This window comes from Camelus ferus, chromosome 8 (assembly GCF_009834535.1).
Source record: "Camelus ferus isolate YT-003-E chromosome 8, BCGSAC_Cfer_1.0, whole genome shotgun sequence".
In the NCBI taxonomy this organism is placed as follows: Eukaryota; Metazoa; Chordata; class Mammalia; order Artiodactyla; family Camelidae; genus Camelus; species Camelus ferus.
This window is the reverse complement of record NC_045703.1, coordinates 67,959,383-67,987,059: the sequence shown is the minus strand read 5'-3', so window position 1 is coordinate 67,987,059 and position 27,677 is coordinate 67,959,383. Positions and strand designations below refer to the sequence as shown.

At 42.8% G+C, this 27,677-nt stretch overlaps 1 protein-coding gene across 3 annotated transcripts in view; it reads right to left on the bottom strand.

Annotated features, from left to right (window-relative positions):
• The window catches only part of MAP3K4 (mitogen-activated protein kinase kinase kinase 4), a 103,358-nt gene that overhangs the window by 7,448 nt on the left and 68,233 nt on the right, over positions 1-27,677 (bottom strand). The window contains exons 6-23 of one of the 3 annotated variants that reach the window (XM_032485300.1): positions 26,627-26,784; positions 23,260-23,376; positions 21,708-21,807; positions 21,519-21,602; positions 19,851-20,117; positions 18,328-18,477; positions 16,189-16,350; positions 15,518-15,651; positions 14,903-14,981; positions 13,928-13,994; positions 10,558-10,654; positions 9,610-9,726; positions 6,194-6,294; positions 5,443-5,523; positions 2,579-2,770; positions 1,363-1,433; positions 281-397; positions 99-189 (exon numbers count right to left, since the gene is read on the bottom strand). In XM_032485300.1, coding sequence (XP_032341191.1) covers positions 99-189; positions 281-397; positions 1,363-1,433; positions 2,579-2,770; positions 5,443-5,523; positions 6,194-6,294; positions 9,610-9,726; positions 10,558-10,654; positions 13,928-13,994; positions 14,903-14,981; positions 15,518-15,651; positions 16,189-16,350; positions 18,328-18,477; positions 19,851-20,117; positions 21,519-21,602; positions 21,708-21,807; positions 23,260-23,376; positions 26,627-26,784 — 2,185 coding nt within the window. The remainder of the gene's footprint in view (positions 1-98; positions 190-280; positions 398-1,362; positions 1,434-2,578; positions 2,771-5,442; positions 5,524-6,193; positions 6,295-9,609; positions 9,727-10,557; positions 10,655-13,927; positions 13,995-14,902; positions 14,982-15,517; positions 15,652-16,188; positions 16,351-18,327; positions 18,478-19,850; positions 20,118-21,518; positions 21,603-21,707; positions 21,808-23,259; positions 23,377-26,626; positions 26,785-27,677) is intronic. The other 2 variants (XM_032485298.1, XM_032485299.1) reach the window with 2 other exon arrangements.

Genomic DNA, 27,677 nt, shown 5'->3' with positions numbered 1-27,677 from the left:
GAGAGGCTGTGGAAGGGGCGTTAGAGAAATCCTCTGCTTGGCAGGATGGGTTTCAGTGCTTTATAATGTCGGGTTAACGACTACAGTCTACAACTTACATTTTAGGAAGAACTCCTCTAGTTTCAGAGAGAAGGCAGAAATGGTGTAACTCATGGAGATTTCCTGATAATTAGGCAAAGTTACTGTGCTCTGAAATGAGAAGACCTGTGATGTAGAACAGGACTCCATCTGTGCCCTTACTGATTCCTCACACCAAACAGTGTGACCAAAGGTGGCTTACTCTATGCAGCTCCACACCAAAATACCGAACCAAATTGGGGTGTTTGATGCCTTCAAATATTTTCAGTTCGTCTGCAGTTTCCTTGATAGTTTTATGGTCATTGGGCTGAAATCGAATCTGTAAAAGGAAAACTGTTGGTTACTGTTGGCACCGCCACAAACTAGAAACACACCGACGCTGAACGCCAGAGCAGGGACGCTGACAATTTCACTGTCCAGACCCACAGGACCGTGGTCAGAGGGTCTGTGACTTTACTTCCAGACTTTCTTTCCCTTGCTGCTCCCAGTGAATTAAACACGCCTGCTCTAGAACATGTGATGTAAGATAACAGCTAATGGGATCATCTTCACAACTACAGACTGAATTAACCGGAAGCTCAAACAGGAAGTCATGACAGGTGTTCAGGCTCCCGGCAAGAGGAAAAGATGAGACACGATCCTGTCCTTACAAAGTTTACAGCCACGCTGGAACGTGGCGATCACAGCAGCGCGGCTGAGTCCACACGGGGAGGGTAAAGAAGCGCAGCAGGGCTTCAGGAGAGGGACGTGGGCCGGGCCTGCAGGGGCCTGCTGCCTGCGCAGCCACCGGGGGGACCGACCAGCCCCCCTAGCCCCGTGGCCCTCGGCTCTGAGCCATGAGGGGTCTCCCGGCACAGCCTTCCCCAGGTTGTCCCTGCCCTTGCCATTCTCCCACCTCCAGCAGTTAAACGCTGCTCGTTTCAGAAGTTCATCACCAGCGTTATCTCCCCATGACAACCAAGTCCCTCCACAAGATGCCCCTGCAGACACCGCCCTGCCAGCTTCCACCAAACTGACTTCTGCTTCCCTCCGTGCAGCGCTGAGCCCCCAGTGTGGTGCCGGAGGGACCTGTGCTCTGGGGGCCTTGACTCTCACACCATCTCAGCGTGCTGGCCAACTGGTCCCTGCAGTGTAGCTGCTACAAGGCAGCCCCAGGCCTGGCCGAGTCAGCACGGAAGCACTGGGGCCAGCTCTACACACTAGGAACCTCATAAACACAGGCTTCAATTCCAAGTGTCTATCACTCAGAGGCTTCAAAAAGGCCCCGGAGGGCAGAGCACTCACCTCCTTCATGGCCATCAGCTCCCCGGTGTCAACGCTGATGCAGGTGTAGACCTTCCCGTACTGCCCTTCCCCTGGGACAGGAAAAGACACGCTGCTCTCAGTCACCGGAGTGAGGCTGTTTTAATGCATTCAAATGTGTAACCATCTCTCCCAGTTCCAGATCTATATTTACACATCTATAATCGTGTTCTCTGTGGTCTGCTATTGCAAGATCTAAACTATTTCTGAACGTTTCTGAGTACCCAGAGCCTTAGGCAATCTTTTCACTAGGTCTTACCTGTAAATTCCAGTGTACAGAGAAGAATGCACTTTGGCAAACCCCAGAAGAGGCGTGAAGGTGAGCACTATGCACCCCAGTGCGCACTTCTGAGCCCCTGTGGCCCTGCGGAGGTCTAAGCCGGGAGGTGGGGGGTGGGCGTGGGCAGAGGGGTGGCTCAGAGAGCCTGGCTATTGTGCAAATGCACTCACTGCTGTACGCCCAGGGCTGTGGGAGTGGACATTCCACCAACCCACCTTTTGGGGCGTTAAACTACGGGGATACATGGCTGAGCAAGACTGATAACAAGAATTACTACAATTTATAAAGTGCTTGATTCCTTTCAGTGTTTTCTGCTCTGACAGCTCCACGAACACTTGTGTGTCCTGAGGCTCACAGAGTCCTGGGTCACAGCTGTGGCTGCTTCTTCAGACCCAAATGCTCAGCAGACAGATGCATTTAAATGGGGAAGACCTGAAATACAGCCGGGCTCCTTTTCTCACAATCTAGTAAAACCTAGTTATTTTACAAGAAGCTATTTCACCTGAAAATTAATTAACTGAGCAGTGTTTCAGAAAAGGCTGCTCTATCATTACTTGTATCCAGTCTCTCTTCAGTAACGGTCTTAAGGGAATAAGATAAAAAGAATACAGACTAGAACAAATGGGTAAAATCTATATAGTTAGTTCTCCACTGGCAGTTTCTTAAGTTATCAAGCAAAACTACTCAATTTAATGAACGACTGGAAACCCCCTTTCAAAAAATCTCACTTCTGTTGCTCTTAGAACACATTTTACAAATGAAACCAAAACCCAGAACCCTCTACAAAAGATAAAAAGGGTGTGCTTTTGTCATGTCTGAAGAGAAAAGGGCCAACCCTGTAAGATTTAACCTAAAGAAGTGTAATTGTTGCTATTTCTAACAGAGCCATCTTTTAATCAAGTTCTGTATTTCCCTTACCAATTTTATTTCCTCTTTGCCACTTAAAGGTCACCTTCCTCAAGCCAACGTGCATGACATTATCGTAGGATTTAGGGGTGTCGCAAACTTGACCAATGATATTCTTTCTCCTCATCTCTCGGTATCTCTTCTCTTCGAACAATCGGACCGACTTCTGGATGGCTTCTATGGGTCCTTGCTTAGAAGCAGTATCTGCAGGGAGAATTGCCAACTCAGTAGTCCCCACAGCTATAATCAGGTCAATTTCGGGCAAATAAAAATAAAAACAGAGCAATAAACATTTGCACTCCATCACAGTGTTACTGACTCAGATATACCACAGGGGAATTAAAGTCCATCAAACTCTAACACCTGCAGAGGACACCACCCAGCATATAGATACACACACACAACACAGAAGCTGGTCAGACAAAACCGATCACTTCCTCCCCCAAGACTCTTGGTTAGACTCTGCAGTAACCACCCTCTGCGTCTAGGTTTCTCCTCTCTCTCCAATCCGCTCTCACTGACCAGAATCACCTTACTAAAATACAAAATCTGACAGTGCTATTCTCCCACATAATTTATGTCATGGTCCATCACAACCCGTTTATCAAAACTCCAAGGCCATTATGCAGGGTCTACGCGGGTTCATTTCTGTAAGCCACACCCCCTTTCTCCACCCACAGGCTCTGGACCAGCCCTACTGAAAAGGCGCTACGGAAAACAGCAACCGAGCCGCACTCCTCGCCCCTGTCCCCACTTTCCCGTCTTCTCACTGCCAGGGCTCTGCAGAAATACTGCTCCTCTTCCAGGAAGCCATCTCTAGGGGAGGCAATTAAGTTTTCCTGTCTCGAGAGCAAAGGCTCTGGAATCAGAATGCCTGGAACAAAGCCCGGGCTTCACCATCTTCTAGGTGTTTGACAATCGGCTAGCTAATTAACTTCCTTTATACACCAAACTCCTAATCTGCAAAATGAAGGTAATAATACCTCGTTTACAGAGATATTGTGAGGACTGAGAGAAATCACACACATAACACTTTTAGCCCAGTGCCCGAACACAGGAATACTTGGTAAGTTTTAGCTATCTTATAATTTTTATTACTCCTTATTTTCCCATCAAGCTATCTCTATTTCTCCAACTTATTTTATCATGATTTACAGTAAGAAATATCTTTCACATATACAGACATCTAAAACAGCAGTTACGAACTTTCTAAGAGCCTGTCTTTTCCGACAAAGAGATCATTTAGGATGGGGTGAGTGAAAGGCTACTTTGAGAAAGAAATTCCCAGAGATGTACAATGGTCCAATTACAGTGTCCAACTACAGTTACTTCTTAAAAACATAGATCCTCGTTTCCTTTACCTCAATACATGCACATCAAGTCTGCTGGGCACTGAGCAAGAGTTCACAGCGGTGAGGCCATGGACTCCACTGTCAAAAAAAAAAAGGCCTTTCCCAGAAACATTTAACAGTAAAAATTTCTCAAGCTTTCCCAGTCTTTAATATGTCAATGTAAACTGTAACGCTCCCAAGAGTTCCCAAGTTTATTTGACCACAAAGTATTTGTTTTGAAAATTATTACGAAGACCTGGTATCCGTGGGAAGCACTGGTGACGCGAGAGCCGATGGAGAAACCCTGCTCCCCTCACCCAGCCCCGAACCGATGAAATTCCCCACCCCCTCTACCCACACCCAACCTGCCCCTGGACAGCCCAACGCTGCGTCTCAGTTTCTGCCTCCGCTCCTTTGCCAGAGCCCACCTGAGCCCAACATCTCATCGTCTGACAACGCATTACTACAGCAGTGTCCCAGCCCGTCCCCGTGTCCTCCCATTCAGGCAGCAGTTAACCCACCTCAGCCCATTCCCTCTCTCCGCCCTCCGTGAGCACAGGTGGCTTCAAGCTCAAGAGGCGTCGGGGGCTGCCCGCCACCTTCGGGTAAGGCCTTAACCATTCAGCCCATCGCTGACGACAGACCATGGTCAGATCTCCCCTCGCCCTTTCCATTTCGCCTCCACTGACATCCACACTATCTGGTCTGACCCAGCTGCTCTATTCTTTAGTCACTGGGCCTCCAGATGTGTTTCTCATTCTGTACTTTTCCTCCTGGCTTGATGCAGACCTGTCCTTCCTGCAAGGGCCAGTTCAAGCCCCAGCGCCAGCCACCCTCCCCACCCCTCAATCCCTCCTGAAGGCTCTGGGCCCTGGTGGACCACCCACCTCCTGCTCAGCCACACATATTGGCCAGGGGCGCTGTGTGGAAAAAGCCCCGGACCTGGAGGCAGAAGCAGTGCATTCTGGCCCCAGCTCTCTATTTACTGCCTTGACCAAATTATCTGGCCTGTCAGAAACTGGTATCATTTATAAAAAGAGAACAGAATCTATTCTGCCTGTGGCTCAAAATCGTTGTGACGAAGAATATGTGAAAACATTTTGTGGCTCATCAAGTGCTAGACCAGGGGTTTTTCCTATTTATTCTTTTGATTTGTACTGACTCATCACCTGCTTTGTAAGATAAATGCTTTCTCTCAACTTCTTAACATAAGAAATAAAGGGTTACTCATTTCACAAATATTTACGATATTCCTACCATGTACAAAGAATTATGCTAAGGGCCCACCTAGATGATACATAAAGTTAACACAGCTTAAAGAATACAAAACTGAGCAGGCCATGTTCCTGACCCAAAGGAGTTTGTAATCGTAAGAAACAGAGAAATGTACACAATCACAGCACATAAGAAAGTGATGTCAGACGTATAAAAGAGATCACAAAACGTTCATGCAGAAGGTCTAATAATTCAGAAGCTAAAGCGTATTTTAGCTGAAACCACTCACTTTCTGCTTAAACATTTTAAGTTCAACATTCTTTCTCTTACCCTTAGTCTGGCTGATAAGTGTCCGAAGTTCCCAACTTCTTCGAGTTGACCCACTTGAATCACCTTTTGGATATGCTGGTTCTGCAGAAATATTTTCCATGCAAATTAAGACAACAGAACAAATAGGCTCATTTAATTCAGAGCAAGACTGGAATGGTGAGTAGTGATGATTAGTTACCATCAACCTGTCATTTCTGGTGATTAATTTCCATTTCATGTGAGTGTGAAAAGCTGTCTCTACAATCATTATAGTCAGTTGCACCAAAGAAGGTGTTAATGGAGTTACAGAACTTTAACTGCATAAACTTCCCACAAGGAATAGACAACTGAGGGGAAGCTTGACTCTTTGGAGGCCCCCCTCAAGAGGTCCTGCCCGGGAGCCCAGCAGGGCTACAGCAGGAGCAACTGCTAGACTCCTAGTTCTGCAGTGCAATAAAACTTCAGCATATCATCAACAAACACAGCACCACTTCTGTGTATTTTTAAAGTGAATAAGAGTGCTCTGCAATTAAAATATTAGGGATAATAATTTTTAAAAAGTATTAAGCAAAAAAAGTAGAAAATGCAAATACAGCTAAAAAGGCTTCTATGTTAAAAAGCCAATGTGCTCAGCGTTAAATCTTCTTGCAAAGCTCTGTTGTTTCTCATTCTTCATTTCTGTTAACAGCAGAACTGGCAACAGTAGAAACTGGTGGACCGAGGCAAAAGGTCAGGTCAGCTGGGGATGCAGCTGACAGCCCTACACACTCACCATCTCGCTCCTCAGTGGGGCTTGAGTGACGACTCAGGGACCTGAACTGCAACTCAGCTGCTATGGAAGCCAAGCGATCGTTTTCAGGGACACTGGAACCCCTGTTTCAATATTGTTAAAAATTAAGCTATCAATTCAATGGAACTCAGAATGACAGACCTGTGAGACTCTCCTAGGCAGTGACTCTCAACCGGGGGTGATGCTGCCCGCCAGGAACATCTGGCATCTAGGGGGTAAAGGACAATGCGAAGGACAGCCCCAAACCAAGAATTATTCACCCAGAACAACAGTGCTGCTGCTGAGAAACCTGGCTCTGGAGTTCGGAAGGACAGCAACATTGCTATCCCTCCACAGCCAACACACGAGAACCTGACTGCGTAAGACATTATTTTATGTTAAAAACAGCAACAAAAATTAAAAAAAAAAAAAAAAAAAAAACACAGTATTTACTGAAGTGTCACTAATGTGTAATGAAAGCGCCATAATTTAAGCCCAGGATGGATAAAAACTATGAGCCAACCCTGGTTAATTTTTATTTAAAATGATCATCACACCTATATTTCTGTACTTAATTCTGTTAAAAGTGCTAAAATCATTACATGTTTCAAAAGAGCTCAAATCTCTCAATAAGCAATTGGAAAGGAATACCTAACGATTTCTCAAGCAGTAGCCAAGCAAAGGTGCAAAAGCAGGAGGCGCAACACAGAAGGGACAGAGTGAGTCTGCTGCTTTTGTAGAACAGAGCGAAGTGCTCAGCAATCCAGAAAGAAGCCATCCAGAGTAAATAAAGCCCAGAATTAAATAAGGGGGAGTGTTAAAACTGTAATTCAAATCATCCAAAATAAGTAAGGTGTTAGTTTACTAATAAGTTTACTGCCTATTCTTTAAACAATATAATGAAGTATGGTAGCATTTATGCTCTTTTTTTTATTATACACTGAGTGGGTTTAGGGCAACAAGGTCTACTGGACAGACGTTCACAAATTATGACGTATGCAATGCTTTTCCATTTCCCTAAACTCTCAAATCCAGTATAGTACTTGTCAAGTCTGAAGAGGGGGGCATCTTCTCCTGCCATGTAGTTCATTACGAAGTCTTCGTAGTACCATTTCATGGAAAAAGCACTGATGCTCAAGTGAAGACACACATCCCACTCCTGAGCTGTGCCGAGACCGGGACCATGGAGAAGCCGCTCCACGCCTGTTTTCCTGATTTCCCAGAAATGAAATTAGCCAAAAATCCTCAGATTTTTGCCAGGGTTAATAGGCAAGGGAACACACTTACATGAAGTGGTTCGGGTGAATGTTTAACAACTAGCTGCAGGGGGAACGGGGAGGTTGGAGACTTCAACAATTTCTCTGGTGTAACGACTGGTTTGCAAAATTCCTAAAAAATTATCAATCAGCTCTTGCCAACCAATAAGAGCCAGATCCAGCAAGCACAACACGGCAAACATTTTTTCCAAACAAGGTAAGATAACTGAAGCCCAGCCTATTTCCTAAGTCAAACCATATCAAATCAAAATATTTATTGGATTTGTGGGGCAAAAAATTTCACTGGCTGATGTATCTCTAAGACATTCTGGGGCTGTACACACACCCACCAATGCCAGGAAGCGCAGGTACCATTCTGCTTCCTCACAGCACGTTCACAGCCTGGCACGGCGCTGAGACCCCAGCTTTCGGGCACAAGGCGGTGTATCTCAAGGTCCACCCCACAGGTTCCCCGGGAAGGGCCACGGCACGAAATTACAGCGAGCATGTGCCAGGCTGCAGGGCAGCAGCGGGGCTGCTGACCCTCGGTTTTGCACCTCTTCACTGGCTCTGCTGGTCTCCACTGCCACACACCCCTCCATAAAGAAAACTTTATTCTTCTGTAGAAAAAGGCATTCGAGGTGGCATGTTACGATGGTAGTAAAATTTCTAAACCTCAAGGATCATCCTAAAGCATCTATGAAGGACACTTATGAAATTCCACTCACAACGCGCTGAAAAACTACTTATGCGAAGCCTAGGACAAAATGCGTGTGTGTCACTGCTACACCAGCGCACACTTAGGGTACACACCACTGACTTATAAAAGCCTTAAACCGCAGTTCATGAGATCTCTAGTTCTGGAGAAATCTTGTGAGCGGGGAAGCAGCAGATGTGGGACCAGGCACCACGGTTCTGGTGAAGAGTTCTCCTCAACTACGACTGCATTTTAGGGCACGTGGCTTCCCGTATTGTATTTATCAAAAAGACAGTTTCAACCCCCCAACAGGGACATAAAGCCTATGCGGCAATGTTTGCCGTGAAATGTTCTATACATAAAAAAGAGAGTAAATGGGAATTTGTTCAATGTTAATTGTTAATTTTTTTAGTTGACTGCTTAAGCTGTGAAAGACTGATTTTTTTTTAGGTTACAGACATTTGTCATTAAAAATTAGGAATATTAATTATTTAAATGAATGAGAAAAGTGGAAATATCTATAGAAATTTGAGACTGTTATAACGGAAGGCTAAAAACACTCTAGTCTATTTTAAATTCTAAAGCTATGTGTCATCTTTCTGCCAACATTATTCTAAGATTTTTTCTTAGGAGCAGGATACAGAGCACTGAGTTCCTTCACAATTTCATCTTTTTTGGTCAGTTTTGTTTGACTCTATCACCATCCTTACTGGAAGATGAGAACAGTGACAGAGTCCATCCCACCAGGCACCAGGATGGAATTAAGAGTGACCAATGTCCCTTCTCCATTAAGTATGGGACCTTGACGGCCAAAACAAACAAACAAACAAGTGAAAAAAACCCAACAACTAGAAAGGGCAAACTGCAGCATCCTCATTACTTATAAAGACAGAAGACTTCATGCAAGAGACTTCAATTTTTCTGAAGCTTGCTGAACGCCTGAGCGCTTTCTCCAATAACGGTCTGTTCTTCACATGAGACACAAACCCCATGAACTCCTTTTTCCAGTTATAAACTACTTCTCATCAACAACTGTATAAATTAGGAAGCTTGGTTAGAAAAATGAACCTCTTAAAAAAAACAAATCACCACCTAATGGTATTAACTAGAAGTCATCTTTGAGTAGCTCCTCAGAAGCTCCTCAGCAAAGGCGCTATTTGCCAAAACCCACGTATCCGCGGGCCCACTCCTCTTCGCTGATACTCTGTGTAGTTGTTATTAGCAGAGACGCTGGGCATTTGGGCCCATATTCACTCCAGGGCAATACAAAACTCAGGCAGATTATCTAGCTGCGCTGGTCAGTGCTGGAGCCCCAGGGCCATGACACCCCGCTGGGGGCCTGAGCATCACCCCTGCCACCGGAAGGCTGTCCCGCCATGTCTCGGGACGCGCCCCCAGAGCTGAGGTCACTGCAGAGGGGCACAGGGGCGATGGGGGGGGACATGACACGGGTGGAGTGAGACTACCTGGCATCATGGGCACTGCTGATGGGTTTGGGTGGCGCAGAGTCGCTGCCTGAGGGGCCGGGACGCCCAGCGGCGGGGCTGCCGTAGCTCCGCGTGTCCGAAGGCACGCTCCGGGTGCTGGGAGGAGAAGAGAAGCTTCAGGAACACAGGTGAGAAAAGGGGGTGGAGTCTCAGTGGTTTTCAATTAAAAATAAAATAGGGGGAGGAAGTGAAAAAAAAAGTTTAAATATTTTTAAAATATTTTAAAATATAAAATGCAAACTGTTCTTTGAGACTCAGGTCTAGATATGAAAATGAAAAATAACTAATTTCACACTATTTAAAAACTGCTGTCCTTTCCTTGGAAATACTGTTGAATAAATTAACTTTGAAAAACTGAGTATACAGGGGAGAAAGGATGCTTGATACCTCAAGATGCAGAAATGCCACCACATTCAAGGCAAGTATTCTGAATGTACTAGAGTTTCAGAACTCACTTTAGTATTTAAGTTGCTCCGTAGTTATATACACACAAAAAAGTCAAAACTGAAAGGGTCACTCCGGTTTTCCCTCCACTTTTAAACTGGCATTTAGTTTCAAATGTTTCAAATGTTTACTATGCTTTGTGCATAGTATGAATTTGTTTCCCTAAAGTTATTTTTCAAAGAAAGAGAAAGAATTATTCCAAAGCTGGAAAGCATTTAGTAGCTTGAGGTTATAAATAAGCTGAGAGGCTAAGTTATCTTGAAAGGTTCAAGTCTATTTTAAATTTGCGTGTCTTCTTCTTTTGCAACTAAGGCAATGTGGTATATCCTCAAGATAACGAAAAAAAGAGTTTTAAAAAACGTATAAACAAGAACACAGAAAAAAATGCTTAGTTATCAGAGCAAGCATCAGCAGCTCTCAGAGTATTAGCATGCTCATCAGAGAAGAATGCATAAAGCACATGACTAGATAAGCGCCCAATACCTGAATCCCTCTGGCGTGGGGATAATTAGATGGGGGTTAGGAGGGTCGCTGTGGCATCGAGGCACCTTCACAGGACGGGGGCTGTTCCGATGAATGGCTGCCAGGGGAAAGAGCGACAAGTGCAACTTGTTAAAGGGCCAGCAGAAAACTGTCAAACCAGGCAATTCAGTGGAAATGGGAGGTGGCTGACTTTTGCTGGTGATCAAAATAAAACCATTTATCTAAGTAAGAAAATTATATTACATACATAAATATGAGGAAAATATCACTTTCTGAAAGTTAATAAAGTTCTATTACACGTTCAAACTTTTTTCCATTAAAAACATTTTTAAAATCCTGGCGTGAAACATACATAATGTGTATGGAACCGATGATGTGACCTATTTTAGAGACGGATGAAATGTAGCTTACGTGGCATCTCTCTACTACAAAGGAGTTCCTTACGTTGCCTGCACTTTTAAAGAGTCTGGTGACACTTCAACAGGTCCTGAGTTGGGGAGGGGTCAATGTCATTTTCCCGAGTACCTAGAGTTTTATTTGATTCCTTTAAACCAAATGAGGAGGGTGGGCACAGTTTAAATTGGTTTTTTTCAGAACATGTTCTCTTCTCTTTTTAAATATTCTGGTAGAAGGTAAATGTGGATAAAATTTAAAACAAAATTTAAAAACTAGATAAAACTTAAAGCAAAATTTAAGGCACCTTTCCTAGTAATTGCAAAAACGCTGACAATTCTACTTTCCCAATCCCTAGATGTAACCAGTCAGGAACATGGAATTACACTTCGTCTAATTTTCCCTAATACATTTTCCTCTTATTTTTAATTTTGTTTGAAACTCTTCTTAGTTTTTTAAAATGTCTTACTTTCTCTTCATATATTAATAATTTTAGTCTACATATGTTTTATTCCAAATATGTTTTATCCTAAATGGAAATAGTTCTTTCTTCCTCATTTTTGTTTGTTTACCTTTAATAACATTACATAGGAAGACAGAAGTACCAAAAATGAAGAGATCTGAAGGGAAAACTTGCAAAAAAAAAAAAATCAAGTAATTATTAAGAAGAAATTCAGGTAATTTGTGTCTCTGGCTCATTATCTCAACTATTACAATGCTAAACGGAAGAAATCCAACAGCAACAAAGGCAAGAAGAAAAAAATTACAAGTGTTTTGCTGAGAATGGTGATATCTTTAATTCAGCAAACATTCTGAGAACTACTGAATCAAACATTACCACAAACTTTTCCCATGAAGGTATAAAATAAAGACATTCTGTTAAAACACATGCATACAACTTTAACATCCTTCATGCATGAAAAAGAGTGTTTCTTTAAAGAGTACATATATCTAATTGTTGTAAAACTGTGCTACTTCATTAAAAAGAAAATCCAAATGGCCAATAAACATAAAATAGATGCTCAAATTTCACTAGTGGTAAACATTTATTATAGAGATTTTTTTTGTGGCAAAACTAACAAACGTCCATAAGGACATGGTGGAAAGAATTGTACGTCCCTATGGACACAACACAAACGCTGAAGAGAATGAATTGGATGGAACCCTGTTGACATGGAGGGATTTCTATACTTGTCAGATAGGAAAAGCAAGAGGTTAATATCCAGCGTGATCCAGTTTTTATGCAGTAAATGCCAGGAAAACAAACAATGCTATGCTTGTGTGATTTCATGGGCATAAAGAAAGGTATGGTAGAATGCATCTGTGTAACTACACGAGCAAACGGAAAATACAGAAGCTTATATACTAGACTGTTATCATTAGTTACAAGCATAGAGCAGAGGGAGAGAAACAAGCAAGCAGAAGAGTAACACCAATGTTCTCTCACCTTCATTAATTTCCCTCTAAGGAAAGAGCACAAAACTAAATGACGACTCCCGCCACGTGCAGAACACTTCAGGTAATAACAAAGTGTCGTCACCTCCTGAAGCCTCATTAGCGTCTGGTGTTAAGCACTAGAAGGGGAGGCTCAGAGATGTTAAATGAGCGGCCCCAAGTCCACCTGGCTCCCAGTCCAGGGCTGTCTCCACCACCCCCGTGGCTGAGAGGACGAAGGGCAGCTCACGCCTGCAGGGAGCGCTGTTGACCGCCTGTGCCCCGCAGGGTGGGGGAGGCAGAGCACAGCGAGTGCCTCGCCGGGTAGCAGGGATCACCCCTGGGCTGCGCAAGTGGGAAGAGGTTTTTCCTTTTGTAATATTTTCCCATGTGTACGTTGTCTACATTTTTTTACATATGTTTCTACACTGTAGTTTTTTCTACAATGAATATGATTTCTTACGTAATAAAATATTTTAAAGTAATTTTTACTGAATTATTGATCATGTACTTTTAGAGAAATATTTTGAGAAGTCAGAAAATCGAAGTACTTATGACAGTATGCTTAATCAAAAGTTTGAAAGAATACAGTATGTTTTACATAGAATGTTCGAGCAGTTTTACAAATGGTAACTTTCATTTCATAGCTGCCTTGTGAGAAAGAGGAATAAACTGAGTGAACTTTAAAGACAAAGAACGAAGCACTAAAACCTGGTCTCCTAAACGCTGAGCAGCTAGCAAGTACCCTTTAAGATACAGCTGCTGCTCACTTTACATTTACCATTTATGAATTATTTTATTTTGTGTAATTGTAATTGTTTAAAATTTCTAAGTTTTCATTTTTGGGTATTTATTACATAAAAATGCAGTTTTGTTTTTGTTTACTATCTCAAGAATGGGGTCAGACAGCCTTTTTCTAATACACATTTTAAATTTCAACATACACTGTAAAACTATGTATTAACTGTAACTTAAAACTGCAATTTAAGTATATTATGGAAGAACTTAACTTTTTTTCATAGTAAAACCAAATAGGAATGGAGGGAAAACCAATCAGAAATATTCTATGTTAGAGAGGAATGGGCACCTGGGAAGCTGCGAGGAAGCTAGCTCGTTCTCCTCCAACAGGTGCGGAAGGGCGGGCAGAACAATCATCCTCACCCACCTCCATCAAGAAAGGCCCTAGCTGCTCACAGACAACTATTTTCTCCAAGTCTTTCCTCCCCAAAAGAAAAGAATTTAAGGAGGAGAACAGAATGGGAATGTTGATGCACCAAAAAAGGAAAAAAAATGTAGTAACACTGTTGGCAAGCACAGAACACCTGGTGTTGGCATTCTAACCTTCCTGCTAATTGAGAACGACTACTGTGGAGTTCTCTATAGATACACACCTCATTCCTAGAACTTTCATTGTCATTTTCCTGAATATTCTTACAGAACCTCTATACCATTTTAAATGACTGCAATTGTAAGACAACGTGCTCACCCAAACCAGCAGGTTCCAGGAGAAACACTTTAACTGCTGTCTCACCAAGGTACAAACCTGTAATAGGGCTGTGTGGCTTTCCTATCACGTGGCCGATGCATTCATTCATCAAGGCTTGCAAACTCTAGAAACCAAAGGAAACGGGACAGGAGGAGAGAAAAATGTACACTCTCTCAATTAAATTAGTAGCACCAATTAACCTTTCGGTGTATTTAAAAGAAACATGCTATCCTTAAGAAAATGCTTTCAAAGTTACTTTAAAAGAAAACAGGTACAGTGCAGTGTACTGTTCATATGGGTTTACATGCAATGTGTGTATGTAGTCGAACTGTAGTAATTTTACCTAATAAAACTGAAAAAGGAAGAAAAAAAGCTACAGAATGAGAAGACATTGTTCAAACTGCTCTTGATAAGCTTTTTAACGAAGAATAAAACACTTATATTCTCAAAAAAAAGAAAATAGGTATAACATAAATCAAACACAAACTGCACATAACTTAAGATAACAGACACTCCACTTTCATAAGTAAAAGCAAACTGCTATTCAGTTCCCTATCATGCAATGATGTGTATAAGCGAGGAACTTCTACTTCTGTAATCATCTCTACTGTCTGGAGGCTAAAATGAATGAATTCACATTTGAACAGTGTCCTTTTGATCTGACAGAATTGATAATATTTAACCTTTGGCATTATGCTCTCAAATGACACGCACTGAACTGAAACAGCTCTCCCCTGTTCCTCACTAAGCTGCTAAGAAGCAGCAGCACTTTATAAAACACAAAACTGACAAATGTCAACGCAGGCTGCACGACCAACTGCACACTGACTTAGCTGAACAATACTGCTGTAAAGGGAAAAGCGCACTGAATGTCTCACACACTATTAAGAGTGCTTTAACTCCTCAGCCTCATCATCACAATTATGTGAAAATATTTAAGAAGCACTATTAAATTAACAAAAAGATACACAATCAGGAATAAGAGTGATCAATTTACTTGTTTTTTAAGGGAAAAAACTTAATATCCCATACCAGGAAGTCATCTTCTGGTAGAGCTGAAATAAAAGCAGGTTCAATAGCTTGCAGGAAGTCGAAACCTTGAGTTGCCCATCTGTAACAGGGAAAAGTTCAGTAATCACAAAACAATCCAGCAAATGCCGTGGCAGTTTTAATCTATACGATACTGAAGAACAATCTGACTGGAAAATTACTATCTAGGACAAAGTACATTTCTTTGTCTATACATCCCTGGGGGAGTAAGTTTACAGTGTGTTTTGAGAAAGACAAAAATGGCTTCTTCATCAAGGAACTGGCTACCAATTTGTTTTCCATTTATACTAAATAACAGGTGTAAATTTCATGAAGGAGGAAAGAAGATTAGCAGTCAGGAGGACCTGTCCAGGGAGAATGTGAACTCCTTAAAGAGTACTCATTTGGGAACAAATTTTTTTTTAAATGTTTTCCAAGAGTTATAGAGAGTTCATGTAAACAGGCTTATTTAAAGAAAAGAGAAAGAAAGAAAAAAACCTGATCACCAAAGAGTTCAAAATGCTCCTTTCTGTGTCATCTGCTCAGAACTTCCACATAAAATGTAAGGACGCAAGACCACCAAGCCCACATGAAGGAAACCACCTACGTGCTCGTTACCTGGGTCTTGTGCCTCTACCGCTCTCACACTTAGTTAGGACGTAATTCATCCACTTCCGGGCAAAGCTTATATACTTGTCTCCTATCTTCTGTCTAAACTCGCCAGACATCAAGCGAACCACTTCTTTGTGATACTGTAAGAAGATTTCATGTGCATCAAAATTAAGAAGAAAACAATTATACAAATGCCTAAACGCTGTAATGCCACGTCTGTTTAAAACGTCACTTTTCTAAAAACAAAAAGCAAATGCCAGTGACCTTTACATATTCTGAAGAGTATATTCATGCTCAGTTATATTCAGTTTTATTTATATATATATATATATATTCAGCTATAGAGAATATGTCTTAAAATGCCATTTCACAAGTGTTTTACTTATAAATTTAAATTAAGAATATGCTTTTAGGACATTAAACATCTCTTAAAGTAGGGTTTTAAATACAAGTGGATAGTTGTAAACACAAAATAAAAACAGGGCAACCATCTGACAGTTTAAAAGTAGAGCAACGTTTCTGATACGCGGCAGCGGAGTGAGATGACGTTCCTAGCTAAGCTGTGATTACAACAACGAGATCGTGACGTCTGCTGCACGAGAATCCTAATACATTTTATAAGTAAATTACAAAGCAACTGCAGAACTGCGCTGTTTTTCCTCTTATTTCGTACCTACCTCGAACCCAAAATTGTAGCCCTGAATCATGGCTTCCCGGTAGTACTGCTGCAGCGTGGCGGACTCGGACTCCTCAGCCTCAGCGTCGAATTCTGAAGTGAACATGTGGGCCACTCGGTCAATGGCAGCGCTGATTCTGTTGCAAAGCTCTAAGGCATCATTCTAAAGAGTCCCAAACCATAATTAATCCAAAACGAAACGAACCGCACAGTACCTACTGCATGCTAGAGGAAGATTTCTTTCATCATCACACAGACATCAACCACTGCAATGTCCTTCAGCCGTATTCATTTTGGTCATTCAAAAGGAATGACCAAAATTAGAAAATATTATAGTATTTTCATCTTTATCTGTATTAGGTATTCTTAAAATCCTACGAAATACAAGAGGGAAACAATCCACTTAAAGAAGAACGCCTAATTACAACGTGGTCTCTGCACAGACGCTTACAGCTTCAACATGTCTCCATGTCCGCTGCCAGCTGTTTTCTGCCCTCGGTGTCTGCACAGCTGTGAATATGGATCCAATCCCTCAGAGTGAACTAACGATGTGTTTCTAATGACCCCACAATGTATCAAGTCATACTCTTCTTCTTGTCCCTGGCTACTCCCTAGCCCAAGGGTCCTCAACTGGGGCCAAGTTTATCACCCCAGGGGACACTTGCAATGTCTGGATATATTTTTTGTTGTCCAAACAAGGGGATGTAGGGGGAGTGTGTGTGTGAAATCTTCTGACATCTTTTGGGTTGAGCCCAGGGATGTTGCCAGACATCTTACAACACACAGGACAGCTCCCCAAAACAAAGAATTACTGATTGACCCAAAATGTCAACAGTATGGAGGCCGAGAAACTCTGCCCTAGTTCAAGTTTTGTTGTCTCTCCTAATCAATACTACAATAGCTCCAAATGGGGTACTCTTTCCACACACCCTTAAACACATTCATGTGTACACACAGTCTCTATCAGGCAATTCCCCTATATATTATTCCAAAATATTCTTCCTGAATCTTCAACATTCACTGAGGCTACAGAATAAAATCCCAAATCTCTCAACAGCCTGATTTTTGCCCACTTGATTTTACCAGCCTTCTCTCCCACTTCTTTCCACTGTATACACCAAGATCCAACACATCAGACCACAGGTTATTCTCATAACCCTGGTCCATGGACACTGAGGCCCAGATGTTTCTCATATTAGTCCCTTCCCAATTTACATCTTTTGAAATGCCTCCATGGTGGCAATTCCTAGATGTTACCAGGAGGATCTAATCTCTCCCTCCTCTGTACTTTACATGAGAGTTCGGGTCCTTAAGGCTGTAAGTTCCTTAAGCTCAAGAATAACCAACATGTTACATAAAATTGTGTCCTCTCCAGAGTACACTGATTCAAACTAAAAGAAAAAACAAAAGTCCCCTGCCCTGGCATTAGAATGGGATGACAATCCATAAGCAAGAACGCTTACAGATAAATAAGACAAATCAGACTGACAGAAGAAAAATGAGTATTTATCAAAATACTTCTAATTTCAAGAAGTCCTGCTTTAAGAAGTCAAGCCTTAATGTGACAGAGAAGACGTAACTGACGACCTGTGGAAAAGTGCAGATGGACCAAGACCGATGAATAGAATACAAAATAGAAAGCAGTGAAAACAGGAAATGATGGGAAGAGACGGCAAGGCTCTGGCCCGTCATGAGCTCTGAAGACCTTTCTACAACTGGCTTTCTCTAAAACAATCACTGTGGCTGAATCGTCTGTTAAATAAAAGACTACATAAATCTTCTTTCAAATTACACATTGTAGATTCAAGGTAACTCTAGTAAATACTGGTAACTGCTAAAGGAGGAATAAATTTGGATTAGGAATGAAGAGACCTAAATTCCAATATTAACCAGGCACACGAACATTAAGAAGTCACACAACTGTTCGAATTTTTATCCCGTCCAGTCTAACATTCTACAGTTTCAGGAAAGATCCGGGAGATTTTTAACTTAGACATGGGAAAACGTGTACTGGGAAGAGAGGACAAGTTAAGAAACAAAGTCCCTTGAGTGATATTAAACTATAAGACACGGATTCTCCCCTGGCATCTTCACATCTTTAGCAAATAAGTCAGCTAAGGTAGAGCTGACAGTGAAGTACCTTCAGCTGCTGCAAAGCTTTGGCGATGACCGGCTGACTGGACGTCTGCTCCTGGCGCAGGGTCATGAGACCTTCAATGGACTGCTGGAAAGCTTTTCTCTGAATTATGAGATGTGCAGACTCCATGACAACTAGCAAAAGATTATCCACCTGGGAGGGAAATCAAGCACACGCTTAAACACAGACCCAGTTACTGTCTTCCATCTAGTTCAGCTCCCAGTCCCCAAACACCACCAATCTCAGGGCCACCAGGCCAGCAGCCATCTGATCAGAAAGTAGCTGTCAAGCAAAGCTCCTCCCACAGAGCAACACACTGCAGTGGGCACTGGCAGCTGAGATCTCCAGCGCAATGGTGAGAATCCCATGGGATTATGTGAGCGTCATGTCTCTGAAATATCCTGGAACTCAAGTAACTCAACAGTCCTAGGGCTGTGTGTGTATGTGTGTGTGTCTGTGTGTGTGTGTGCTGAAGCCACAGGTGAAGATGGAAAATGCAGGAATAAGAGTGGGATGAGATGAGAGGCCTTGAATGAGACAGAAATCAAGACTTTATGATTTTTACTGTTTAAGTGATGATCATTGCAGTACTTTGAGTAGACCTGTGATGAGATGTGTGAATTATAAGCATCATTCTTGAAGTATCAAAACAAGCAAACATATAGAATTCGAGGAGGGAAGGCAAGGATTGAAGTAGGGAAACTAAAAGTGGGACCCTGCAACAGTTCAAGAAAGGGCTGACAGGTCTGAGGGAGCGGCTCTGGGGATACAGGGAAAGAGTCATTTATTACAAATGCTTTAGGTTGCTGAGGCCAGTGATTAAGTGGAAGGGTGGGAGGCTGAATTTATATGAACTGTCACATTCTGGTTTAAATAATTGAGTGGACAGAGCACCATTCACCAAGAGAGAGAATCCCAGAGGAAAAGCAGACATGCAGACCTGAGGGGCCAGCCAGCTGGTGTGCTCAGCTCTGGTCAGGCTGTGTGTGAAGGACACGCAGGCACTCACCGTCCGTGCCCCAGAGCTGCACAGAGAACACAGGAGGTGGCCCCTAACAGTTTTAATTAATGAGTTTTATAAATTGTCCTGGGACCCTATTAGGTAGCTGAGATCCTTTACTACAAAAATGAAAGCTAAGTAGCCAGTAAACCAGAGCACTTGGAGAACTGGGATTTCTGGAACTACAAATTAAATGAGTAAGAAAATTTCTTCTAGACTGTGAGTAGTCAGACCTAACTACATACATGCCTGAAGTAAGGAAAGATATAAATAAAATATTTCAAATATCCCAGTATAATTTAACATATTCAAAGAATCTGATGGAATATTTTAGTACAAGTAGTGCTACAAAACTACCCATTAAAACATCAAGGTATACTTCAGGGAAGTGGATACTTGAGACAACAAAACTAATCATTCATAAGCTCCTAAAAATTCACTTTTCCTTAAAGTATTTTAAGTAAGCACTACTGCTTCAAGGTGGGTGGGGGGGGAGAGGCGGGAGAGGACTGGGACTGGGCCACACCTGCATGCTTCTCAAGGTGTCCACAGTCTCCACCTGAGGCACAATTTTGACAGGCTGTGCCTCCCACGTGGCCCAGCTGTCGTCTGAATCCTGAGCGAGATCACTGTGTTTGGTTAGAAGCAGGTAGGCGTCAATCAGTACTTCATCTGAATCTTTTGAGCAGTCCTTTCCAGCAGCTGCATTGAGTAACTGCAAAATAATACTCTTCTCCTCTGCAAGAGTGTCTGGAACAAATACTTGCAAGTTTTCTAAACCAGGAATTTGTACCTGAAAAAGAAACCCAAAATCTCAAATTAAAGAACGTCATATATTATAGAAATGCCATTTAAAAAAACACTAGAGAAAGACAAGCGGGTTTGAAAGGAGATGTGGGAAAGGCACTACCTAGCGCAATGAGGGGCAGGGCAAGCACAGCGGTCCCTGAGCATCCACAGAGGGTCGGCTCCAAGACCCCCTCGGATACCAAAATCTGTGGACACTCACGTCCCGTAGGGAAGATGGCAGAGTATTTGCATATAACCTAGCACATCCTCCCACATACTTTAAATCATCTCTAGATTACCTACAGTATAATGTAAATGCTATGTAAATAGTTACAATGTAAATACTATGTAAATAGTTGCCAAAATGCTGCAAATTCAAGTTTTCCTTTTTGAAACTTTCAGGAATTTTTTTTCCCTAAATATTTTCAATCTGCAGTTAGGTGAATCCATGGATGTTCCATGTCACTGGAGGACAGAGTGGAAGAGAGAACATGTGAATATACTGGTGGAGAGGCTTTGTAAAGTTTCTCCACTTATAGGGCATCCTTCCATTTCTTTATTTTCAACTACTAAGGAAATACTCATCAGGGGAAGAATGTCCCTGAAGCGACCTCAATCAACGTGACTGCAATGTCGTTTTTATGGAAAGGTGCCCCCACAGAGGAACACGCTGCAGTGGCCACAGACAACCAGGGTCTTCAGCACAAGGAGAAGACTCCCATGGGATTGTGCCGGCATCATGTCTTTCCAAACAGAAAATCATCTGACTTAGTAAAAAGGCAAAAAATGTTAATACAGATCCACTATATTCTTGGTGGGGGTATCATAAAAAGTCTTTTAAAGACCATTTTAACAAGGGGTGCATATGTGATTATGTTGTGCAAGTCACACATAAATGTGGGATAAAATTTCCAGTAACATCATCATACACAGATTCTGAAAGTACTAAACTCAAACAACTTAAATGAGAGCAAAGATAGGAACTCAGAAAGTGGTTCCAGTGATGGCCAGGACACTGATATCAAAGATTTATGTACAAAGTTTGAATTGTTTCAGGAAATGTGAGGGTGAAAAACGAAACAATTATTTAAAATCAACATTACTTTATATACATTATTTTAAATATATGTGTAACTAATAAATTAAATAGTATGAGTAAATAGTTGAGGCTTTATCTGTATTCTTAAAACCAGTTAGTAACTCAAGTATGAAAAACTTTGTTTTCCTAATGATTTCATTGGGAAATTATGGGATAGTCTTAAAACTGGGGCCAGCATATGGCCTGCAAAGCCTAAAATACTCACTACCTAGACCTTAAAGAAAAAATTTGCCTGTTTTAGAGTAAGAAAGACAAAACAATTACCTACCTTCACACACTGTCACCTTACCTTACTTACTTACTTACCTTCACATACTGTTTTGATTTCAGGACTTCCAGAAGGTCTCCAACTGGGGCTGAAAATATGAATTCTGCAGCTATTTCCAGGTCCTAGGATCACAGTTACAAAGAAACTTCTTTAGGGTTAGTATTTTTAAAAATAAGATAAAAGAAAAATAAGAAAAAAATAATAATTAATCAGGATTGTTAACTCACCTTCCTCAGCATTTTAGCAAATCCGAGCGCTTTGGAGGCTCTTTCTCTAGCTTCGTGAAACAGCTCCTTCAGGGCCCGGCTGATCTCTATGACAGACCTCCTGCAGAGGTGGTTGAAATCTAGTTAGAATACGTTACCGTACATCAAGAAATATGTAACAGTAAAGATGAAGCAAATTCCAAATACGTTAATAAAGACTGAAGATTTTAGAAGCAAACAATTACTGAGGATGTATTTGAAATATTCAGATGCTTGCTCCCCACTCTTTCTAGAAAATACTTGTATCTGTTAAATAAGTAGGGCACACTTAATAACCTTCAAATAACAATACACTCAATTTTCTAAAGATTTCATTAGGATAAATCTTGGAGTTTGAAACAATGGTCTTGACTGTCAGCTTATAATCTAACTGAAGAGGAATACATCTAGTAAGTGAGCTGGTGAATATTTAACAACTGGCAGCCCCCACAGTGGTGTTTGCCAATGTGCATGGTGTAAATTCTCCCATCACAGCTGATTTCAATCTCCCAGTGGGACATCACTGAGCTATGACCTGGGGAGAGATGGGCACAGTCACTCGTGGGCTCTCCGGAGCCAGCACAGTCAGCCCCACACATTACTGCACGTGAATCCACTTTTTAGATCCATCCCGGGGGAACAATCAGGGCATGATAAGAGCCATTCTCTGGTTCACCATCTTAATTCTTGAATTCTTGTGTTTATTCTGAATCTACCATGTTAGCATTCAAAACTGCAAGGCCTTCTACAAACTGACTCATTCCATTTCTCAGCTACTCGGTATTTTCCCAGCTAAGAATCTATGTTATGTGATAACATCTTTCTTTAATCCTGACATAAAGACTTCCCAGTGTTCTGAAACCTAAAACGTGTTTTCCAACAGATTTTGGAGGTGAGAGACATCTCTAGAGAAGCTGGTTCACCTGAGCACTTGCTAAAGTTGAATCATAGGATATCGCTAAAAACTGGCCACAAAATAGCTGTTAAGACCGATACATACGCCACAAAAACAGCACTTTAGCATGGGTCAACCTAAATTCTAGCTGCACAGAGTCAGAGGAAATGCAATTGATGAACAAGCCATGGTCTCACGTGCTTCAGCTTAAAGTTCAAGAGAAGGGGCAAGCTAAGTATAAAAACAACAAAATGTACCAAATGTCAATCAGATGTATTCATGGACAGCTCAGAGGCTTTAAAGACAGAAACAATTATTTAATTAGACATTCCCGAACACGTGAATGAATTCTACCCTACTCATTTTTAGTCAACTTAAAACTACATCTTTTCTAAGGACGTTATTTTGATAAGGCTAAACAGATTCTATGTTCACCTTCAAAGAAAATTTCACATAAAACCACAACTAAGAGATCATACGAAAAGACAATACAGTAATAAACAAACCCCTTCAGGTCTACTACCCAAATTTTTAAAGTCCAACACAATTTAGTTTCAACAAGGCTCACTTCAGGCTCATTAACAAGAGGAAAGATACACAAAGTAAGAAATGGGAGAGGAGAGAAAATGCAACTTCAACCTTATTTCATCTGAAGCACTGCCATCGTCAGCACTGGTCCAAAACTCTGCACAGCTCTCCTGTAAGCCAAATTCTAGAAAACTTCCTGTAGATTTCAGCAGCATTCCTGCAATGTCACTAAGGGAACAAAAACAACAAAAGTAAACCACAGAAGAAAAACTGTCCTTACTCATCCTAATTCTTGAATGAGAAACCAAAAGATTCAGCTGTTTCAAATAGTTTAAAAATCAGTAACTAAGAATTTCCTTTTTATTTAATATAAAATCATAATAACTGTGAAAAAAGAAATCTTGATTACGGAACCTCTGTTCTACTACCAGTTTTTCATTATAAACCTTAAAATCTTAAATTACTTTCATGTTAGCTATGTAATTACCACACAAATGTTATTTTCATCTTAAATGAATGTTCAAAATGGTATAAAATGGCCTCATACATATCTATGACAAAATATTTTTAAAAGTGTAATAAACTAAGTGATAGTGTAAGAAACAAAGTGAATTCCTTAAATGCAATTGTTTTCAAAAAGGTTCCCTCACAATTAGCTTTCATAGTCAATTGACATGAAATAGTCTAATCAGCTGATGCTTCATTAAGTACCCAAATACTAGGGTTAAAATGCAAACCCAAATGTATAAAATAAATCTGAGTGTAGTAAAAATTCAACAGCGGCTCATTGACCTCCACGACGAAAAGGAGTTCTGACCCAGTAAAAGAGAGCAGGGAGAGCTACAACCAACACCAGGCGGGGAAGAAGGCAAGCGCGGGGAGCTGTCGGAGGAGCTACCAGACCAGCTGAAGGTGTGTTTTCAAGGGGCCTTGTGGGCAATGCAGGAGTGCGAGAAGCCGAGCAACAGTGGGAGGAGGGGCTCTGACGGAAGCGGGTGGATGGGGGGGAAGGAAAGGCCACAAAGAACACTGACTGTGACCAAAGGGCATGAAGCAAAGGCATGTCTGTGAAAAGAAGCTGTCAATCTGAGAAAAGCAGAGGATTTGGGGAGTAAGGCCAGGACAGTGAAGGCCTCGGACGTGCTGCCTGTGTGATTGCCATTTGGTAGGCAAAGAGGGTGGGCCTTAAAAACAACTGAATGGGAAAACGATCTGGTTAGAACCGTGCTTTTAAGAGCAGTAAGTACACAAGGATATCCAGGATGAATTTATTCAACAAGTACTCAGTATCCGTCATGTGGTAACCGCAGTGAACGAAACAGATACAATCAGTCCGGTGGACGGAGAAGAAAACAAAAACAAAAACAAAAAATACATAGCATTTCAGATACTGACAAATGCTATGAAGAGAAATAACACAGGGAAGAAAGCTAAGGCATACCTGCCGGTAGCAACTTCAATTTTAAATATGGAGAAGATAGCATGTGGCCACAGACCTGCAGGAAGTGGGGAACTGAGTCCTGGGAATGACGGGGGAGGAGCCGCCCAGGTGGAGGCGCCGGCAAGCGGAAGGCGCAGGCCCGGCCCACGAGGCCCAGGCAGGAAGCCGCGGAGGCTGCGGGGCGCGCGGGGCAGCCTGGGGAGCCGAGGGCGGGGCTTAATGAGAGGCAGGCTGCACGGGGCCCGCGGGCCGCGGTCCAGGCGCTCCAACGTCTACTTGAGAAAGGAGGAGAGCCACCGGCGTGTCTGGAGCAGAGGGAAAGGGCTGACATACATTTCAACAAGATCACGCTGAGGACACGCTAGACAGGATGAGGGACGAGGGCAGAGGCCACAGCAACACAGTACGGAAACCAGCCTGGGGGACGGAAGCGCGCGTGGTGAGCAGAGGTCAGATTCAGGGTGTGTCTTGAAGGGACAGCCAGACGGAATTGGAGGCAGTGGTGAGACAAAGAAGGGAAGTCGGGGTAATTCTAGGACTGGCGGAGCCCGGGAGAGACAGTGTGTGAAGCGGAGCGCGGCGCTGGCGCGGCGGACGCCCGGACGAGCAGCGGCCGGGCCCGCAGAGGCGCTGCGACAGCCCTGGGGCTTCTCACGATCAGACGATGACGCTGAAGCCCAGAGACAGCACTGTACGGAATCAAGGTCAAGCAGCAGATAAAAATAAAAAGACTGGCAGGAGGGAACGAGGGTGCAGAGAAATTATATATCATGAATTGGAAGTAGAAGCAAACAGTAACCTTTTTAAAAAATTTCTTCAACAAAGCCTGATCGCCTGAGAACACAAAATGCAAACAGAAGAAATTATAGGCAAAGCAGACTATGGAAAATTAGAAGGGGAGAGATGCTGAAAATGGCAGGGACTGCAGTTTCTGCAAGGCGGACTAGGAGAAGCAACGTGAAGAGGAAAACAAGCCAGGTGGGGAACCTCGGCCTGGAGGACCAGGTGAGATCTGAGACAAGACCAAGTTCACAATTCACTCAAAATAAAGGCGGAGGACACAAAAAGACACAAAAAGAACTGGTGGCTGGGGCAGAAAAGTGAACACAGAATTCTGAGATGCTGAGCATGGAATAAAGGCCGGTGGAGTTGAGAATACTGAGTTTCAGGAAGTAGAGGAGAACTATAAAAGCTTAAGTCCTAAGGCCCGCACACTAAGGGGGCAAGGAGACGGGCTGGGTACAGAAAACCTCAAAGAAAGGAAACGGGAGAAATAAAACAGCTGAAGGGGCATGTGAGAGAAGGAGCAGCAGAGTCCAGAGCCAAGGAGAGGCCTGGTCTGTGTGAGCCAGAGCGGCCCCAGCAAAGACGCTGACCCGCAGCCCGCACTCCACACACGGGCCTGCACCAGGGAACCTGCACTCCCTTCCCAGGACAGACAGACAGGGGGCGCTCCCGGCCCCTGCGTGACTTTCCTTGGGTTACATTCCAATTCTTTCACCATATAGACATACCTAGTTCATAAAGAGATTCTATGATTCGTATTACATTCCCAAAACAGTATCAGTGAAAACACGCACTTCGTAGGCTGCAGAAGTGCCCACCAAGACTGACACACAGGTCTGCGGGTCACCCCACTCGCCACAGGCCTGAGTCCGCCCCCTTTTGTACGTAACCAAGAGGGCGCGCTCTCAGGCAGGACTTCTCGACTCCACAGCTGACGCTCTGGGTGGGTGATCTTTGTTGGGGGCCATCCTGGGCGCTGTAATGTGTTCAGCAGCGTCCCTGGCCTCTGCTCAACGGACCCCAGCAGCACCTCCCAGTCAGCACAAGGGAACTGCTTCCAGACACTGCCAAACGTCCCGTGGGCGCGTATCACCCGGGGTGAGAACCACTGCTCTAAGGAGACGGGCATATCATGTAACTGTCGTTCTCATGTAACTAAGCATTCAAACACGCAGACCAGAACTTGTGAGCAAACTAGGAGAAAGAGGGGGAAAGGAAGGCAGGCGCGCTCAGGGGCACGACGGTTCCTACCAGAAAAGCTTTCCAGCCTGCGCTTCTCCTCCCCGGATGTAATGCGTTATTTCTTTGGTGAAATTCCACTCTTCTTCTAAGAGATTTTTTAAACTATGGGATGCTTGAGGTAATTGCTGTAGCATTTGGATCCAGCTTCTCATGTAATCAAAATATACCTTAAAACACAAAAACGTAAAAGGAGATATTTGAGAACAGGATTCAGCAAGTGACAACTTTCACCTCTGTTAACATGAAAGCTGTGAGCCAGAGGGCAACGGACGAGGGGCCACTGAGGCAGGCAGCTCCCAGAGAAGTGTCTCTCCATCACTGTTAACTGACGTCCAAATAGGATTTTTCCTAAACTGTGTAACTCTCCTCCTCGGCAACTTAACACATATGCACAGCCCCTGCAAGGTACTAAGAGAATAACTACACTGTACAGAAAAGTACAGTAAAGTTAAAAAGACAAAAATCACAGCACATGGAAATTTTCGTTACTAATATATTATGAGCATTATTCTTTGAGAGGTTGGGATCTCTACTTGTGGAATTACTTAGACGTTAATTTCAGACGGTATCTTACGTGTGACGAAGAAGAAACGAGCTCACTTCTTCCCACCATGTCGTCCCAACATCCAGATTCTTGTGATGCAATTTTTCAAGGCTTATGACATATAAATTATGACCAATAACCAAAACGCCCATCCTCCCGAGGCGGGCGCACCACAAGTCCTCTCACAACAGTTTTCCCTGTATTAAGTTCTTATTCTGATGTATCTCATGTTGCTTAGTAGGGTCTGACTATCAAGCAGTTTTTTCCAAGACCGGTTCACAACTGTAATATTATAAAACAAAACTGCGGATTCTTTTACTGAAAAGATAACTTGACTGGGTATAAAGTATCTGAGTTACACATCCTCTGCCTCGGAAGCTGTAAGTAACATAAGACGTTACTCCACTGCCTTCTCACGCCGCGTCGTGTGAGTGTGAAGAGATGCGGCACCAGGCCCACCCCCACGGTCTCTCCGCTCCCTGGGAGGGGCTTCCTTTCTCTGCTCAGATGTTTACA